At 40.7% G+C, this 20729-nt stretch overlaps 1 protein-coding gene across 2 annotated transcripts; it reads left to right on the plus strand.

Annotated features, from left to right (window-relative positions):
• The first annotated feature begins 865 nt into the window (after positions 1–865).
• AMN1 (antagonist of mitotic exit network 1 homolog) lies at positions 866–20705 on the plus strand. Of its 2 annotated transcripts, none has more exons than XM_035127987.3 (7): positions 866–996; positions 7125–7257; positions 8908–9052; positions 10264–10481; positions 15301–15357; positions 16040–16151; positions 20126–20705. In XM_035127987.3, the coding sequence occupies exons 1-7, from the start codon at positions 947–949 to the stop codon at positions 20197–20199; spliced, it is 789 nt and encodes a 262-aa protein (XP_034983878.1). In that variant the 5' UTR covers positions 866–946; the 3' UTR covers positions 20200–20705. The 2 variants fall into 2 exon arrangements, with proteins under 2 accessions (XP_034983878.1, XP_088508389.1); XM_088652263.1 differs by lacking the exon at positions 866–996 and adding an exon at positions 5096–5204.
• The last annotated feature ends 24 nt before the right edge of the window (positions 20706–20729 follow it).

Below are 20729 nucleotides of genomic sequence, written 5' to 3' on the forward strand. Positions count from 1 at the left end.
GGGAGTACAAGCTGGGTTCACAGGACCAGATAAGGGAGAAGGGTGTATGGCATTTGGAATACATGTGTTTTTGTAGTTAAGGAAATAAGGTGTTGGCCTGCTTTTGACTGTATAAAAGTATTGTAAATCCACAATTCAGTGTGCAGGTTGCGAGCTGATTGCACTGCACCATTTGGTTAGCATATGCTGAACAAATAAATCTTGTTGTATCCTGCCTGGCATGTTGCCTCTTTGTGTTGGTTCCATTTCTCCTAATACCCGGGTGGGACTTAGGTCCTACAGCTACACTGCCCTTGGGCTCTTTTCCAACTCTACAATTAACTTACTGCATGCAAATTGTTTCCATGCTGTAAGCCAGGCATCCCCAAACTGTGGCCCTCCAGATGTTTTGGCCTACAACTCCCATGATCCCTAGCTAACAGGACCAGTGGTCAGGGATGATGGGGATTGTAGTCCAAAACATCTAGAGGGCCGAAGTTTGGGGATGCCTGCTGTAAGCCGCCTTGCGCATGGTTTTAACTACTATACAACGGACAGCATGGGAGTAAAATTGAAAGTGAAACGAAATGAAATGATGAAGAAGTAGATACGTATAGGATTATTTTGGTCTATTTTGACGTTGCTTCACCTCAGCTGGGCTTGAGACTAAGCTAAACCCCCGTTTAGAACTTACGACAACTCCTTCCCTTCCGACGCCCAACCACCTCAGAAGGCCTCAGTACCGCAGGCCGAAGACTACATTTCCCAAAGTGCTCTGCTCTCAACTTAGGGTCGCTCTGCGAATTCCGAACTCCCCCTTCGCTCATTCGAGTTCCGTCGCAGGGGAAAGGGCTGAAGCATAGAGGGCGTTGCGTTCGTGCAATGCGAGGAATTGAAGGACGGTCCCTGACGCCGGACATCCCCCGGCCTGAGAGGAAAAGCGAGAGCGAGCTGCCGGGGCCTAGCGATGAGTTACCTCAGCGAAAGCGCCGGGGCCGTTAGGTCCCTCCTCGACTTGTGAGTGGCCAGCGGGGCGAGCGGGGTCTTCCCTCGTGCGTCCCCCCACCCGCCATGAACCTCCCCCGGCACCAGGAAAACCACCTTATTTCACCCCCATCTCCGACGTCACCCTTTTTATATCCTCCCCGCCTCTTCGCCAACCTATTTGCTGCCCTTTGTCCGGATTCTGCCCCTGGGATGTGCCAACAAATCAACGAGGAGAAGCGTGCCCCTGAGCGTGTGCAGAGAGCAGTTTTAAATAGCTGCGCGGAAGAGGCCGTTTCAGCAGGTGCGGCTTGGTCGACAAGCAAGCCTGCTGAAATTCTACCGTACCTTGCCTTGGGTACAAGGTAGTCTAGAGTAGTGGTTAGAGCCCTTGGGCTAGGGAGCAGCCCAATACAAATCCGATGAGGAGGGAGGGAGAGCCATGTACATCACCTTGAGCCCCTTGGAGGAAAGGTGGGATAGAAAAATATATTACATAAACAAACCTGGCTGTTCTTCTATTGAAAAGTGTCACCAGCTTCGCAGTGGGACCATTATAGCTGTGCTTTTAATAAAAATAAATAAATCATTGCGCTCCAAGACTTTCTGGAGTGACCCTGCATTTATCTCATACCTGGAAAAACTTCACCAGCTGATTTTCTAGCTGTTAAGAGATTTTAAAAATAATAACTGGTTCCTAAGAGATTAAAAAATAATAACTGGTTCCTAAGACTTAGGTCTCAGAATCCTTTAAATAAGCTCTGGGCAAAATTGGTGAAGTAGTAGAATTTTATTGAAGGAAAAACATCATTCCTTATTCTGTGGAGTCCCTTGTGGTTACATACCTTATCAGCTATAAACTATCAAATTAGCAGGCAGCTGCTCTTTAGACCTTTAGATTTTTATGAAAAAGCAGATAAAAGCATACCTTAAAAATGAAGTAATGAAAAGGCAAAGAGTTGCTTAGATACATCCTGTTAAAAAAATGGCCAAGTTAGATTGTGGTAGGTGTGTCTTAATAGGATCCATTAATAAAAACATTCTTATAATAAGAAACATTAATAAAAGCATCCTTATCCCTTGGGAAACAATGAAAAGGCAACATATTTCTCACACCAGCCTAATGCGTCTGTTGATAGCACAAGCAATTTAACAGAAGCTTAAGAAGTCTGTATGGGGAATAAATTGGGCATAAGTTGGACTGAATCCTGCTGCCCTGATGTTTGAGTTATCATGTATACTTGAGGATCCTAAATTTTCTCCTCCAGGGCTGAAAATGACTGGTTTACTAAGACCCACCAGTCACAAAATGGTGGTGCACGGGCAGAACCAATCATAAAATTGTGGCAGACAGAGACAGAATCTGTCATAATCAGCTGGTAATTACTGACATCATTTTCTATTGATGTGTAATCCAGTTTTGAAAATTGGTAAATTATTTGTTGAAGCATTTTCCTTGTGGCAAGGAATTTCGTAGCTCAGCCTCCCCTAAACTGAGGATAGACATTTTCCTTTGGAGGTATTGCGATCCAACCTCCCATAGTTTGCTGATGCAGTGGCTCTAAGTGGAAAATACTTTTTCTTTTCTATTTCTATTTCTCCTTCCTGCCCCTACATGGCTTCCAAAGTACTTTCACCCATTTCCTGTATTTTCTTCTCCTGTTCTTTCACACTCAGCTTGTACCTTATTCCCTCCCCTGCCTCTTTCATTCTTCCTCCCTGGTACATTAATATTCACTGTATCCTCCTGTAACATATTTCTTCTCATATCCACTTTCTATTCCCAGTTTTCAATTTATTTATTATTGTTATTATTATTATTAATAATAAATATCAACCTTTTATCTCACTTTCTAATTTTCTACTCCTATTATGGCCCTTTCCTCTTAGAGGAGGGCACCCACCCATCCTTCCTGCCCCCCCTATCTCCATGACATGTTTACTCAGCATGTAAGAAGTATTGGACTAAGAGGAGGAGGACAGGCAAGTGATGGAGGCTCTGAGCAGGCTGTGGTGCTGAGCCTTCTCAAAATGGTCTCCCTACTTGTTTTCCATCACTGCCTTAGATCACAATGTCTGTCCTTCCTAACCAAGTTTATTAAGGAATAAATCCCATGGAGCTCTTTGGGACTTACTTGAGTAATCATCCATACTAGGGATGCCAACTTTTTACTCTCCCTGTCACCTATGGCTAACAGTGCTTTGGTCTGCACAGACATAAGCAGATACTTTTCTCCTTGCTGGTGAAAGCATTCACCTGTGCTGCTAAAGGCAAAGGAAGAATTTTGGAGGGAAGTTGGCAACCCTCATTGGTTACTGCGTTACCTGCCAAAGTACCTGAATACATTTTCAAATGGCAACATCTGAAGACCCTGTCTGAATCCAAGCAGAATTGTTTCAGTAGTACCGTATGTCAGACTGATTTTTCAAGAAAGTACCGTAGGTTTAACATTATTATCTGGCATACCCATAGACCTATCTTTTATCTTTATCTTCTCTGCCATACCCATGTTAAACCACAAACCCTCAGGGAAGAAATATTGTTTTAGTACTGTGTGTGCCTGGTTCTTGTGATAATTTCATATTCTTTAACATTTGCAACAAAACAGCTACTGTTAAGGAAACCACATGCCCAAGGGCAGATTCAGAAAGACATAGTTAAAGGAAGTAAACAAAGTACTTGATAAAAATTGTGCTGGAAGCAGTTTTGACCTCCCATGTTACTTGTATTCTGAACAATTAAATTTACAGTTGCTTACATAAAAATATTCTGTAATGGATCTGAATAGCGATCCAGCTCTGCTGACAACAGTGGACAGATAGATGCCTCTAAGAAACTCATAGGCAGAGCAAATTGGAAATAACCATCACAGTTTCTAAATAGGAGGTTTCTTTCAACTGGCTATTAGCCATTGGGAGACATTTCTAGAAATTTGTCTAATCTCAGGAATCCTTGACATACTGAGTAACCCCTGAATTCATTTTCATTGTTTGTTTGCTTATGTGCTCTTCAAATGTTTTTTTCCAGGACAGTTTACATAATGTTAAAAACACAAAATTTATTAAAAAACAAAACGAAGTACAATAATAAAATAATCAAATCCTACAACATATTTATTTTATTTACGGTATATAGAGATTTCCAACCACTTTTCAATTGCCTATATAGCATTACTGAGAGTGACTACTAGCAGAGGATTCTGGGGGCATGCTGAAGGGTACCCACTCGTTCATCCAGGGCACTGGGACCCTATAGCACACTCGACATTGATGTGGAAATCGAACTACAGGACAACTTTTGTTTCATGCCTAATGCTCATCTTCATTCCAAGTGGCTGAAAGAGGTCTTAGCATACATTTGCCAGAGTGTCCTCTGAATTACAAAGTGCATAGTAGTTATACAGTAAATGTCATGCACAGTACAGAGATTCACTTTTTAAAATACAGTTGAATATTACAAAGAGTTCAAAGCAATATTTTAACATGTTACATAAATAGTTGTTTGCCCTAAGATTTATTTTACATAGCAATAATATTGCTTATTGGCAGTTTGCAGTGTTAAAACACTTTTGCACAACTTTGTTCTTGTGACTAAAGCAGTATGTGGACCAGCAATGTCACCCTCACCCTTATTCCATGTCACCTTCACTCTTATTGTTGATCAGAGCAAAGTTCATTATCCTTAATCCTGAAGTCATAATTTATAGATTTCTCTAACTCTGGCTACACGTTGCAGGGAAATTCAGTCACATTGAGCAAACTGTCTTTCAACCAATTATCATTTTCACTCAAGCCCTTGAGCATCCGAGGAACCTCAGAGTTCCCAAAGTGCAGTTTAAAACTAAATGTCTCGGTAATAATTAAGCTTAATGTGGGGAACCTTAGAAACTTTTACCTTCCAGATGTTGCTGAATTGCAACTACCATCAGCCCTGGCCATTGGCCATGCTTCCTGTAGTTGATGGGAGCTGTAGTTCAGCAACAAAGATTCTGCACACGTGCTCCAAGCCATTCAGAACTGAATATACATATATTTGTGATTAGAACTCATTTAAAGCTGTTGTGTTAAATGTTTTTTGATATGAGTAAACTTTGTGAATATATTTTTGACTTGTTTGTGTATGTCAGGTGGACTTCAACATGTTGGACTCCCACCAGCCCCAACCATCACAGTCAATAGACAGGAGTCATGGGAATAGAACAATACTGTACCTAGAAGGACATGGGGTCCCCGCCTCTGGTGTACATCTATTTTTTTTTCATTACCTAATTTTGTACTAGGTGCTGGACAGCCCCCTTCCCCTGAGAAGTCCCTGTTGTTACAGTCTTAAGAAATTGTACTTCCTGTACATAATTAGTGGCAAGTGGGCCTAGTAATCTGCTTCATTATTATTATATAGCTTTATCGATGCCAGTATCAGAAATCAATATTTCTTTGTGTCTCTCACTGCCTTGCTAAAAAGCTGCTTCTTGAAATCTAGTTCTTCTTGAAATATAGAACTGCTAAGTTCGCAGTTAACCACCTGCTAGAAGGAATGTTCTTGGCATTCAGTCATCAGATAGGTCAAGTTGACTGGACAATGTTCTAGTTGGCAAGACGCCCAGAAGTTTGATAAGAAGAGGAACCGAGAGCGCAACAAGCATTTGCAGGAAATGTCTTTTTATATTCATCCACAATATTCTATAGTGGTGTGCTTCTTGAGAATGCTTGAAAGCTGTAATGATCATTATGTTTATTGATCAGTGCATTAGATTGAAAGCTCTCTATGATTCTTATATGTTCTACTAGCTAGCCCGGCCACGTGTTGCTGTAGCTCAGTCTGTTAAATGGACCCTCAGAGTCCCCCTTCAGACTCCCCTCACCTTCAGAGTCCCCCTTCATTTTGTTGAAATGTTTTGCGCATGTTCTGTTTACACAGGCTCATCCCCCCACCCTATCCCGACCCATGAGCTATCCCCTCCCCTCCTCCCCCCACCCCCGGCTCATCCCTGTGGTTGTCCCTACCCTGTCCCGACCCATGCATGAAGTATGCCGTTCCGTCCTCCCCTACCCCCCGGCTTATTCCTGTGGCTGGGCATACCCTGTCCCGACCCATGACCTATCCCGTCCCCTCCTCCCCCCACCCTCCGGCTCATCCCTGTGATTGGCCTCACCCTGTCCTGACCCATGAGCTATCCCACCCCTCCTCCCCCCATCCCCCACCCAGGCAAGCCCCCACCTCCACTCGGCCCAGTGTGGAAAGCCGAGCCGAGATGCTGTGGAAAGGGAAGCTTTCCTAGGTGCAGTACCAGTGTAGCCGTCACTAGAGGGCGCTGTTTTGCAACCTCTCCTGTGCTCCCAGCATGCACTTTCATCTGAGTTGTGAGTTCTGGAACACGTGGTTTTTGGGGTTTTACCTGGCCCAGGTGAAACATCTGTCTATGCAAATGGTATGCAAACCCTCGCATATCCGCATATGACATTGTGTCCAGATTTGAACGCAATCGGTCAAGCGGTTTTGGTGAAAAGTGGAAACCAACGGACATAGCCAGTTTACATTTATATATACAGTATATAGATTGTACTTGCGAATATTTAGCTACTGTATATCTGCTGTTTATAGGGTGGGGTGGAAAGCACCCAGGTTCTGCTTGTGTAGCTCAGTGCTGGTCACAGGTTGCACACAGGATATTGACTTGGGTGCACAGGATATTGACTGATAAAGAAGGGGATTTTTGGCATCTCAGAATGTCACAGTAACCTACGGTAGGAAGTTCCGTAAATGGCTTTGTACCTAAAGATTGCTGATTTTTGCAGGAAAAAGGAGAGGTTTACCAATATGGACAAAGGAAGGGCTGCGACCACGGTTATTGGTTAGCAATATATGAATATGTAATGTCTGACGTTACCTAGAAAAAGGTATAAAACCCCAGGGCACCATTGTCTGGGGCCCAGCCTCCTTTGGGAAATTACCCCTGCTGTGCCTTATTTTACTTTCTTTTTTTTACTTTTTTTTTACTTTTACTAAATTTTACTTTCTTTTTCTCCAACTCTGAGTTTGTATCTGTGAGAAGTTATTGTGCTAAGGTTCCCAGGTGCCACGCTACAAATTGTTCCCCAAGTTGCCAAGAAAGTGTGTCATCTTATGACTACTCTTTGTTCTTTCCCCTCCTCCCCTCCAGAAGTCTTCATTGCTTAACGAGGAACATATCCAGATATGCGGAAGATATTAAGCCTTTGCCTCCCAACATCAAAGATAAACTGATCAAATCATTGAGTGTCCAAGGGTGGATAAGTGATTCAAATATCAATACGGTAAGGTGGCACTTTGAGCACAACTCACCACATTGTCATCATTGTGACTTACAAACAATACATATTTATATTTGCATCTATTCCTGCTGTCTTTTCCATAGTCAACGCCAAGGCTGTGTATTTGATAGAGTGTTGTTCCTAGGACCTGGGAAACCAGGGTTCTAATCCAGACTCAGCCATGTAGTTCATTTATGGAAAGCGTTGGGCTTGGATGCAATTCAATGCCATATTTCCTGGCTGTGTGATTTTTTGTTCGCCATTATTTTGGAGTGTACTGCCCCAGTTCCTTATTCATTTCTGCATATTTTAGCAACATGACAGTATATTGTGCCCCAATAAAGTGGTGGAGTTGATGTGATTTAATGTCAGTTCCTAGAGGATGCTGTCCTGGATGTATGGGTCTGTGATTTGTGATGTCCCAAAGCTTATTGATCGTACACCCCTACGGTAGTTCTTCATCTGCTGTTGTCATTTGAGGTCATCATGTTCTCATGAGTATTGAACAAACACAAATAATTTGATTGCAGAAAAGTAGTGTGCATCTTGAAAGGGACATTCTTCAGGTCATGGGGATAATATGGGGCATTCTAAATTTTACTTTTGAGTTCAGAGACATGTCAAGTTTTGTTTTGTTTTTTAGTTTTCTGATTGAGCTATATTTCAAATTCCTACACAGATAAGGAGCTAGGAACAAGTAACAAACTTAAGCATCAGAAGAGTTAATTATTGTTTCCCTTTAACCAAACTTGCATTTTTTTCTTTAAAAAACAAAACAAAAAACTTGCATTTGCTCAGTTGCATTTACCCACACCTGCACCATCCAATCCTGCCATTTAGGCTAGTTCCTCTTCTCTTTGGTGCTGGGTTTAATTATCTCATATTACCTTGAAGAATGTTCAGATATGTGAAGGAATCTGGATTTGATAGGGACAATCTACTGTATTATGAAGTAGAGTTGCATCTAGCAACATTTGCCATCAGCATAGTATAACTTTTTACCCCTCTTCCAAATTGTTACATTAGCCTCAAATGTGAACCATGGCTGAAACCTCTTGACTCATCTTCCATATACAGGCCAGTTTCTAATGGCAAAGCTATTAAAATCCATAAGGTTAAATAAACTGGCAAAATGATCAACCACTTGCCTAAGGAAAGAGGGCACAGTAATTTTATTGATTCTATTTGCTGACCCCTTAAAAAGCTTGGGATACCTGCTAGATCTTCCAGGAAGGAATAAATTAGATGTAATACTGATCTGTTGCTGACAAGGCATATCTGCTATTGTTTTAAATAAATTTGAGGTAATAGAGCAAAAGTTAAAGCTGTGGTAACAAACATACATTTTCCAGATAGTACTTCAGGGTCTTTTGTGAGTAAGGACAGAAAAGCTCATTAAAATCTGAATGAATATTAAATGAATTTATTATTTATTGGTAGAGTCCCAAGGGCCAGATAAAGAGGAATGGAAGGTTACATTTGGCCCTCAGGCCTAAGCTTCCCCATTCCTGTGCAAAGAGGAGAGCTTGACAAAAATATTACACGTAGAGCTTGACAAGAATATTTTCATTTTAGGTTTTGCACCCTGTGCGAAGAGGAGAGCTTGACAAAAAAAATTACACATAGAGCTTGACAAAAATATTTTCATTTTAGGTTTTGCACCCTGCAGTAGAGGCACTCGACCTTCGGGACTGTGATGTTTCAGATAATGCCTTGCAACAGCTTTGTAACTGCAAACAGCTTAAGAAAATTAACTTAAACATTTGGAAAGGCAACAGACTAACAGTCACTTCAGAAGGTTTGTTTTCTATGTGATATTTATTTCAAAGGACAGTGAGAGAAATTAGGTTTCATTCATGCTTTCTTCTTCTTCCCCAAATAGGATTCTCATTATCATTTTTAGTAAATAAATACCCAGAGGATTGGGTTTTCTTCCATACATCTGCTCTGAAGGCTGTACACATGCTCTTTCTTTGTAATTTTGAGCTTTTTCATGACTCAGGAAGCTGCCTTGTGTTGAGTCAGAGCATTGATCCATCTAGCTCAGAGCACTATCTGCTCTTACTGGCTGCAGCTAACCATGTCATCCCAGCAAATAGCAACCCTGCTTTGTGAGGAGCTTTTAACTGGAGATGCGAGAGTCTTGCTGCTTCAGGCCAAGGGCCCATCTAACCTAGCATCTTCCATGTTTCTCCGAAAATAAGACACCTTCTTATATTTATTTTTCCTAAAAAACAAAAACAAAACTAATAGTCTAATAAACATCTGGAAGACTACAAGTTCCCCACTCTGGCCTAAAGGCACATGATACATCAACCTTGCTGAAGTCCAAGTCTGGGAGACCATCTCAGAATCCTATGTGTATCACTTTGAGTTCTACTGTAGTAGAAAGGTGGGATATGAATATAAATAAAGCAAGTGAATGTCATTTTAGGTACTGGTCATACAAATAGAAAAGGAAGGATTAGATGAGAACAAGCTAACATGAGTTAAATGCACTTATGCCCATTCCCATCAATGGTCCTAAGGACACTCAACTCTACAGTGGTATCTCGGTTTATGAACAGCCCTGTTAACTATTCAGTTTACCAACTCCGCAAAACCGGAAGTAGTGTTCCGGCTGGCGAACTTTACCTCAGTCTACAAATGGAAGCCGAATGGTGGAAGGGCACTAGCAGCAGGAGACCTCATTAGGGAAAGTGTGCCTCGGTTTAAGAACGGACTTCAGGAACGGATTAAGTTCGTAAACCAAGGTACTACTGTATACTGGATTGCAACCATTATTAGTAGAGTACAATGAATATACTAATATGATGCCCAAGGTGGCCAGCATGCAAAAGTTATAAGCAGAATTGATATTTGATGTTAGTATCCCTCAGGTTTGACTGTAATTTGTAATATTAATGCCCAAAGTGTTTTGATATGTTGTTTTTAATTTCTTCTAATATGCTCTTCTATTGAAACGTCTGGAGATGAACATGAGAATGACGTGCTTTGTTTATCCAACAGGGGTTGCAGCACTGGCTTTGTCATGCCCTTATTTACGTGAAGTCTCTTTTAAAAGATGTAGCAACATTACAGATAGTGGAGTCCTTGCCCTTGCCCTCCACTGCCCACTTTTGCAAATAGTTAACATAGGCGGATGTTCCAGCATTACAGATACATCACTGCAAGCTCTTGGACAGAACTGCCAATCCCTACACAGTGTGGATTTTTCATCTACCCAAGTAAGATTGTTGGCAAATATATATCTTGTTGGCATATATATCTTTAGGAATGGCATAATTAAAATGATACTCTTGAGAACTGACTCTTACTTCACTAAATTGCTATTGGTATTTTGAGATGCTGTCTTGATAAAAGTGCATTTTGGCCTCTTTTGCTTTCACAATTACCTTAATTTTGCTTAGTGTGGTTGCATAAGATAAAATGATGTTTTGAGCCTACCACAGGAAATGTGGACTCTTATCTATAAATTGCAGTGAACTTTGTTGCCAAAATCGTCATCTGGCTTGTAAATCTAGTGTTTCCCATTTCCCTTTCCCTCCCACCCATTTTACACTTGTAACTTACATTGTCAGAGTGCAGGTTTTGCAGGAAGTGGAATGTTATCCTTCAATGTGGCTGTGATGACTTCAGTGATGTGGAATGCATGGTAGAAGCTGACCCATCCTTCTCAGATAGGCTCTCAGGTTGGATCTATACTTGCACCAGTATGCAGTGGTAGAATTGACCCTATCACTTCACACTACTTATGAATGCAACTACTAATTGTATTAATATAAAAAGTGATGCTTTTGAGATTTAGACCAACCAGACGAAGCAATTAGGGGTAAAATAAATGAGGCTCTTGTAGCCATGCTAGAGATGCAGAAACAGGATTTGGATAAAGCTATTAATTGTGTATTTAGGGTTAAATCTCCATATGTCATAAAGAAAAAACTTCTAGGCAACTGTCTAGTTCTTTATAATTCCAGAAGTATGAAAGATAAAGTGCTCCAGACATAGATGATGAAAGGATTATACCGTATTTTTCTGTGTATAAGACACTGCCATGTATAAGACGTCCCCTATTTTTAGGGACTCCAATTTAAGAAAATAGGGGTATATAAGACGACCCACAGTTTTTCACATAATTTTTCAGTTAAAAAAACCTAGTCTTGTACACGGAAAAGTACGGTAATGTTAAAAGAGATCCCAGTAAGATTATTGAAGAAAAGGTAAAGGTAAAGGGACACCGACCATATTGGTCCAGTCGTGACCGAGTCTGGGGTTGCGGCGCTCATCTTGCATTATTGGTCGAGGGAGCTGGCGTACAGCTTCCAGGTCATGTAGCCAGCATGACAAAGCCGCTTCTGGCGAACCAGAGCAGTGCATGGAAACGCCGTTTACCTTCCCGCTTGGAGCGGTACCTATTTATCTACTTGCACTTTTACGTGCTTTTGAACTGCTAGGTTGGCAGGCGCTGGGACTGAGAAATGGGAGCTCACCCCGTTGCAGGGATTTGAACCGCCAACCTTCTGATCGGCAAGCCCTAGGCTCTGTGGTTTAACCCACAGCGCCACCTGCATTGAAGAAGAGAGAGGATTATAAATGTTTGATGGAGACCCTTAAAAAGAAAATTATCTGCCAGTTGGGAATTCCTGGAAGGAATTTCCTTTATCAATAAAAGGAAAAAGCAGAGGTGTGTGGAACTGATAAAAGCACATACCTTTGTGAGTAGATATAAAAAAGACTTTGGTGAGATTCTGGGAATGCAGCAGGGAGAAGAGGAGGAAGAGAAAGAAGAGGAGGAACAGGTAGATAACAAAGTGGGAGGGGAGCAGAAACAAACAGGAACTGTGTGAAATAATATTAAAGATAAACTAGCAATAATAGAAAATGGATCTTATAATATTTTAATGGAATGTTAATGGACTAAATAATAAAATGAAAAGGAACAAAATGCACCTATATTGACGCAGCAGAGATTAAGTATTATTTGTTTGCAAAAAGACAATACAGAAGATTATTAACCAACAAAGGTCTGGGACAAGAGTTTATCTCTTCTGATAAAACCAAAAAGAAAGTGTATTGATATATGTTAACCCTAAATTAGAATCAAAATTAATTTTAAAAGATGAACAAAGTAGAAATATGACCATTGATCTGAGATTAGGAGAATCCATTATTGTAGTGGGAATTTGTGCCCCTAATGATCGAAAAACTGATTTTTTTAAAAAAAGGAAAGAGAAATTGTTTGTCTTGGGTGATAATAAAATAATAATGATGGGTGACTTAAATGGGGAAGTTTCCCTCGAACTAGACAGAATGATTCAGAAAATAGATTCAAAAGAAGGGAAATTACAAAAAAAAAATTACATAGTGTACAATTTTAATTTAATTGATTTATGGCCTGTTAAACATCCACTAGAATGCAAATTTACTTTTTTCTCAAATACTGATAATTCTTCAAGCGGACTAGATCTTCTCTGGGCCTCAAAAGAATTATTAGCCAGGGCAAAAAAGGTTGAGATCTAACCAAAGACATTATCATAATGCCATCTTGGGTTTTTGGACCAAAGTTCACAATTTGAAAAAGAATTGTTACAAAATAAGGATAAGAATTTGTCTAAAATGTATACAGTAATATCTTATTAGAATGGGGGGCGGGGGAGAGACAAGCTAGTTAAAGCATCATTGACACACTGGGCAATGGATATAGGACACAATATAGTGTCCTTTGGGAGAAACTTTGGAAAAATGATCTGAAATTTACTGGTTGTGAAAGAGAACAATTTAAAAATGATCCATAGGTGGTACCTAATTCCTACGGTAGTAGGTTGGCTGAGAGGTATAAAGCAGAATCAGATACGTGTTGGAAATGTAAAGAAGTGGGAGGAACCTTTTTCTATATGGTGGACACTCAGAAAGGTGAAAGAATATTGGGAAATGATTTCTAAAATATTGAATATTTATAGACTATTGGGAAATGAGCGCAGTCCCTCGTAAAGAAAATTGGCAACTTAAGATGTTAGAATATGCAGAACTTGCAGGTTTAACCACAGAATAAGAGAGCAAGAACGTATATTTAAAGAAGAATGGAAAATATTTATTGAATATATGGAAAATAATTGCACACAGGTTAAAACGCTGGCAGAATTAAAATAAATTCAGCAGAGTAAATAACATTGATTGATAAAAGTGGAAACTGATTTGAATAGTTATTGAAAAATTATGTAATATGAACCAAGGAAGGAGGAGAAGGGAAGTCAGTGAGAGCCAACCATTGACGACTGTGGAGAAGAGCCATAGGATGATGGGCTTACCTGGTGCCTAGATGTTCCTGGAACCTGGTTGTCCATGGTGGTCCTGGTCCGCCCCCTGGTTTTTGAAGGAGGAATGCCCCAGAGGCCCTTACCTACCACCGCCTTAGGGCAGGCAGCGGCCTCCTTCCAGGCTCCTGCCTCGGCATCCAACCATGCAACAGTTGGTAGGCACATGGTCTGTCTGCTAGTATGGGGACAGGGAGGCCTGACAAGACAGAGTTTCTGCCTGTTTTGGAGGCACGTTGAACTAGATAATAACTGGTAAGACAAGGATTCTGCAGTATCACACAGGAAGAGTTTGGGCTTGTGGTGATTATTTGTAGCAGAAACACTACTGCTGAGGCTGCCAGAGGTTTAAGGGCTGCTGCATGCACAGCTAATGCAGGGTTAACAGGAGATAGTGGGGTTGAGTAGTGCTACTGAATAGAAGAAGAAGAAGAAGAAGAAGAAGAAGAAGAAGAAGAAGAAGAAGAAGAAGAAGAAGAAGAAGAAGAAGAGGGAAGAGGAAGATAAGGTGAAAGAGGAAGCTAGAAGAGGAACTGCAGATAAGTCAGGCTAGGGGAAACCCTGCCAAAATTAGTGAGAATTGACCAGTAAACCAGGCACTGTGTGGCTGCACTAAGCAAGGCTAATATTTAACAATATGTGAATCCGTGAAAGAAAAGAAAGCACCCAATATTTATAAGTTCATATCTTGGAAGCAATCACACAATATAACCCACAATCTGCAGGTTCGCGGCTCAATTAACCATTTCAATCAGGAGGGGGAGCAATTGATTTATTCCGATGGGGGGAGTGATTCATTGGAGGGAGTAATCAATGTGGCAAAGGCATGGCATAATTAAAATCCAGAAATGTAATTAAATATAGGTGCAATCAGCGATGCAAGTACATTAATATAAAGCATAATCAGAAGGAGCAATTCATCATATAACATTAGTGCAGAAAACCTATTAAATAACCGGCGTCCTTCACGCCATGCTTCTGTACTGATCCTCTCCATTTTCAGATAAGTTCTATTCTTCCTGTTCCTCTCTTTGCTTGTTTGCTTCTTTTCTTTTGACTTTTGCTGCTCTTCAACATACATACATACATACATACCAGTACATACATACATACATGAATGAGACATATATATTGCCCAGAATTTGGTGCTAAAGTTATTTTTCCAGCTAATTACATAAATGGGTATCTAATGGCAGAAAGGTTAAAAGCAGTTATAAACACAGCAGATCTTCCTCCAGCATATCACAGTTTTGGGAGAAATTTAAAAGGAGTTCCTAGACTGGAGTATCCCTTCCAGAAACTCAAAAGAAGAGGATGCAGGCTTTAAGTGAAAAGATAGAAAGATTGAAATACAAATGCACATAGGGACAGCCTAAAAAACAAGGAGGTGGCTTCCAAGAACCTCATGCAAAGCAAAGTTTCTTATACACTTTCAGATTAAACAAATTATTTCTGAGCAGCCAATCAAATGATTACAACCACTTCCCCATAGGAATGACAACTTATGGTCATCATTCTAAATCAAATAGAAACCTTTATACAGTACTCTTTTTACTAGCCCACTCCAACCTTCTCATTATAATAATATGTGATAATATTTTGTCATCCTTCAAGGTCTACTTTAATTAATATCATATTAATTATTTACATGTCTACAAACATCTATTCTTAATGATCCATGATTAACATTTTATTCAGTGTACCAACAAAAATTCTGATTTGTCCCATCCAGGTTACTGATGATGGTGTAATAGCACTTGTTAGTGGAATGTGTTCAAAGAATTTAAAGGTAACTTTTCAACTTGTTTAGTACAAAACATTATTATAAGTAAATAGTATATTTAAATTTCTTAATAGAATTAAGGGATTAAATCAGTGGCTATTAGTCAAAGATGACTAGATGCCCTGCTTGTGGGTTTCCCATAGGCATCTAACTGGCCACTGTAGAAACAGAATGCTGCTAGACAAGATGGGACTTTGGTCTGATTCAGCAGGGTGGCTCTTACTCTCATATGGGTTTTTTCCATTATTGCAAGGATTAGCAAGGCTTACTGGGCATGGGTTGGATCACTCCCGCGGAGATCCTATCCTCCGTGGGCCAGACCACACAGTGCGATGCCGCAAATCACGTCTGTGCATGCCCAGACACCGAAAATCGCCCTTGCGCAGAACCGATTTCCGGCATCTGGGCATGCGCAGAAGCAATTTCCAGTGCCACGGACATGCGCAGAAGTGATTTCTGGCATCTGGGCATGCGCAGGAGCAATTTCCGGAACCACGGAAGAGAGTCACCATCGCTGGTTTAGCACAGCACATGGGGACTCAGCAAATGGGCAGCTTAGTTCGGGGGCGGCTCGGGGGCTGGTTAAACGGCCTCTGTGAGCCGCTTCTGGCCCATGGGCCTCAGGTTAGGAGCCCCTGCATTATTGTCCACAACAGTTGCTTATACTAGTATTCATTATCCCTAATAGGAGATCCATATGGAACGGTGTGTGAATCTGACTGACATAGCCGTGGAAGCTGTTCTCACTTGCTGTCCAAGGATATACATTTTTCTGTTCCATGGATGCCCACTGATAACAGGTGATTCAAAGTGCTGCTTACTAGCTAAGTTCAACAATAGATTTTGTGAACCTGTATGAGCCTTAAAATCAGTCTCAAAGGCACTGCTCACAGACCCACCAGCAGGATCCATCTCATTGGTGGGCACTAGAGAAAGTGTATTTTAAGCAGTGGCCCCATATTTTTTTAAGTGAGTTTAAAGTTTTTTTTTATGTTTGTTGATATTGTGAGTGTACTGGATTTTAAATTAGCTTTGCTCTTTAAAATGGTTTTAAAATATTGCAGTATATGTAATTGTGCATTCGTTTGCTGGTTTGATATATTCTTGCTGCTCTTTTAGCTTTTATATTTTAAATATGCTTTTTATTGCAAACTGAAGGAGAAATCTCCCTTTTCCTTCTAGTCCATTTTCCTTCCTTCCATTTTGAGCAGTTAGAATTCTAAATTCTGAATTACCTTCACTATCCTCTCCTAGTAGGTAAAAAACTGTTTTAATCAGGACTTATGTCTTTGTACACTGAAAAAATGCAACATAATCACCAAGTGTAATGGTCGGTGGCTCCTACTTGCCCCTCCCAGGCAATTTCCTGACTTGAACAGCTTGTGGGAAACACACAACTTGGCACTTCTCTTGTGAACCATAGTCAAAACAATTCCCCAGTAGTTCGCTACCACCACCCTTTCTCACTTGCACCTGGCCAGAGAGTCTAAAAGGGATAGCTCTCCGCCTTGTTACTAGGCTGCAAGCCTCTGACTACTCTTAATAAAGCAGGCAGAAATTCATCTGGTTTGGTTTCTTTACTCAAACCCAGGCACACTCACTTGTGCAGCCCAACACTCAGTATGTGACCAAATGGTTAAGGGACTGGACTAGTTGCCCCACCCTGAACAGTACTCAAGGTCCAAACCAAAATATACCTTTTCAAGGCTTTATTAAAAAGTGTAAAACATACAACTTAAAAATAGCAGTGCACATTTCTTGTGAGGTTACAGAGATAGCAAATAATAAACATAAGCATACAAATTGCTCTAACTAAGGATACATACGGATACGGCAGATGATATATCTTGTTACAAAGCTTTCAGAAGGCGAAGCCCGCAGGCCCCCCCTTCCCCTCTCACAGCTTCATACTGGCAGAAGCTCTGGCGAAATTGCAAGTGGCAAAATGCGAAGTTCTAATACTAGAACTCCCAAGTTATGGTAAAAAGGGTCAGGTTGGGTTGGGCAACTACCAATGACTTCAGGTGTAACCCATTTATCTTCACCTGTCTTACTTCATACCCTGATTTAATACTGGCAGATAGTAAGACAGTTCTCTTATCCCTTCCCAACTCAGCAAGGGCAAGCCGACCTCCAGTTCTCTCATCCCTTCCCATCTCATCAAGGGCAGGCTGACCTCAGGTGGACAGGATAGTCTGATTGGACCCCCTCCCATCCGTACCACAAGGAAATAGGGACCACCGGTGTTTCTTCTTCAGCCAAAGGCAATTATCACATTCCTTTACAGGCAGCTAATTGGGGCAGCAGAGAGAGACTTGGCAGGTATTGTTAAAGGCCCAGCCTGCTTTGCTGTCTCCCAGCATACATTGCTCTTAACCAAGGATTCAGAGTTGCTCATACTATAACTCCCATGCCATGTCCATGACACCAAGGCAATGGTGAAATGAATGCTAGGCATGGCAATTTAATTTAACCTTAGGTCAGTAGGAGGGCTAATATCACAGTCAAAGGCAGATGTTGGTAGACAAGCAGTAATAGAGCAGTAAATAATACATAGGTAAATGTTTATGTGTAATTACATACCGGTATTATTAAAATGAGATGATTAGGGTGGGCTAGTCAGATGAGCCAAATAAGCTCTGATTGATCTAAACCAGGGTTTCCTAAACTTTGGTCTCCAGCTGTTTTTGGACCACAGCTCCCATCATCCATAGCTAGCAGGACCAATGGTCAGGGATGATGGGAATTGTAGTCCAAAAACAGCTGGAGACGCAAGTTTGGGAAACCCTGGTCTAGAATGAGGACAGTGGGTTGTAACTGTTGTGGGAAAGTTTGCTGTAATCCTATGTTTGGTTAAGTAGTAAGAGAAGGAACTGGAGGTAGAGGCAAGTGGAGGGATGCCTGGTCCCTCCGCAAGTAATTAATTACATAGCTGGCATTAAAGAGTGTCTAATATTCTATTATTTAAAAGAAATTACAAATAAAGTTAACTTGAGGGTCCTGGAGGCTGATCTCAAGATAATCACAAACTACTGTGATACCACAAACATATAGTAACTTTAAAAACCTATATTAGCACAAAACAAGTGGCTCCAGATTATTCAGTTATTAGATGTGTCCTGTGAGCAGCTTTCATAATGGTTTCCATGTGGTCTCTCATTTATTGTATTGAAGATTTTGGAATACCCTGTTACTGCTTAGCTGCAGTAGAACAGTGCCATATATACACTACCTTCTGACCATTATGTAGTGCAGAACTCAAGGTGGATAAATAAGACTTGATGACATGATACTAGGAAGCTAGGGGAGACCTATGGCAAGGTCAAAGTGAGTGGATTCAGGGTTAGGTGTTGCAGTAGGGACTGGAATTTCACCGATTCTCTTGTATCATGAGTGTCCTCCAACAGACGAGTAAATAATAGCAGTAGTATGAGTAGTGTGGCAAATATTCCCATGCCTGCACCCATTTTTTCACCTATTTTGGCTGATTCCAGAGACATTGGCACAGGCCCTATTGCTGATTTTCCTTACCACAATGCAAAACAATTAAACTTGTTAAAATGGGAATAAGAGGCATGTTTCTATTTTTCTAACAGCCTTCAGAGACAGAAGGGTACACCACTACTCCCTGTTCCATATCTTGAAACAATATGCTTATCCTTCCTGTTCTAAAAAGAAAGCCTTGAATTGTCCTGACTTAATCAGTCTACCTTCACAGCTTAGTTAAACAAATTACGTTCACAGCAAATGCAATTTTAAACAGTTGCTCTTCGTATGCTTCGATGTGAGCCAAATACATTCTTGTATAACTCACGTTTTGACAGTATGCCTGTGTGGATTCTGTCCAGATATGCTTGTTTAACAGGGCAATTGTTTAATTCAACTGCATCAGATACAATCAGTGCTTTTTCCCAAGAAGTTGTTACAGTAAGTGCCACACTTTTTAACAACAAAAAGAGGCGCCAGTACTGTGTATCCTTGAGTACTCCTTGGGGGAAAAGGTTACTGGATACAATGTTGCTAAAATTATTTTGCCTTGATGCTAGTAAATTTTGTTCAATCAAAATTGGGTGTTTTCCACCTCAAAAAGGTGGTTTAAAACAGACCAGAATCAGAATAAGAACAACAGTTTCAAAGCAACTAAGTAAAACCCAGAAATAATAGCAAAACAACAACATTGACCTGCTCTAGTGTTAAGATCAGCAGGGGAGGCCCCCTTGGCAGTGCTGCTGCTCTATGTAGTCTGATGGGCAGTGGTGTGTGAGAGGTGCTTCTCTCTGTTGGCTCTGTTTGTTGAATAACGTGCTCTCCTTGTGCTGCATTGCTGTTCTTTGCTGTTGTCTTGTTAATTCTGCTCTTTGTTAGTTTGGTCATTTTATTTTATGTTTTTAATACAGTGTGCTGTTTATTTGTGAGGTAACTCACTATGGGACCATTCAGTGAAGGGTGGGCTATAGGTAAAAACAATGAATGGACGTCTGCAGAAAACACTGGAATATAAATAAGAAACCGAAAGCAGCAACAAACATGTCTTAACCTGCTTAACCAGAAGAGAAGAATAAGTTTATTACAAGAGCCAGCAAAGCGTTTATCTAGCAAATAGCAGCATCAATTTACTGATCTGGAGGCCCATTTCTTAAACAATGGTCTTGTAGATAGATCTCTGAAACCCATTCCTTCTTCCCCCTAAATTATTCGTTTCCATTGCCCTTCTATCCTATAGAAAATTGAATTGTCCAATATATTTTATCATCCTTGTTTCCTTGTTTTGCAGATCGTTCTCGAGAAGCCCTGGAACAGTTGGTTGGACCAAATAAGTTTAAGCAGGTTTCATGGACTGTTTATTGATTTTTTCTTTAGCTGTTGGTGGCATCTCTTTTTCAAGAAAGAACCATTCCTACAACAGCATGTCTCTGGTGTTGTAGAGTGTACTGTCTCCCACTGACATGCTTCGTTTCTGTTTCAACTGCCAAAGGTAGTGGCACTAATGCTGTGTTGATTTTCTTGATTAACGAGAAAGTTGCTCTTTTTCCCACTCCACATGATGGATTACAGATAGGAAGTTGTTAGTGTTCATATAAGAGCAACAGGTCAGAACTGTAATTCAGGAATCATTATGTTCAAATGTTAAGTTCTGTTAAGTTCTGTGGCAGTGAAGAACTAACAGGAAAATGTGATGTAGCAGGTGCAAGACTTGACAGCTACTATTTCATCTAAGCATTTTGTAAGGTCACCTGCTCAGCCATCACTTTGGGGAGGGTCAGTTATGTTTCAAGGTAGCCATTATAATTTGAGACATGAGGTTTTGTTTACTGCATGCTGGTTCTTGTTTTGAAATAAATGCTCCTACCATCTTCAAGTTGTGAATGTATTTTCTT

Source organism: Zootoca vivipara, chromosome 9 (genome assembly GCF_965207765.1).
Source record: "Zootoca vivipara chromosome 9, rZooViv2.hap1.1, whole genome shotgun sequence".
In the NCBI taxonomy this organism is placed as follows: Eukaryota; Metazoa; Chordata; class Lepidosauria; order Squamata; family Lacertidae; genus Zootoca; species Zootoca vivipara.

What these genes read in the sequence shown, in the direction of transcription:
- AMN1 (XM_035127987.3), top strand. Translation starts at nt 947, where the DNA reads ATGAGTTACCTCAGCGAAAGCGCCGGGGCCGTTAGGTCCCTCCTCGAC. An exon ending in GTTAGGTCCCTCCTCGACTT is followed by an intron (nt 997 to 7,124) that starts GTGAGTGGCCAG and finishes CCTCCCCTCCAG; the next exon opens with AAGTCTTCATTGCTTAACGA. An exon ending in TGGATTTTTCATCTACCCAA is followed by an intron (nt 10,482 to 15,300) that starts GTAAGATTGTTG and finishes TGTCCCATCCAG; the next exon opens with GTTACTGATGATGGTGTAAT.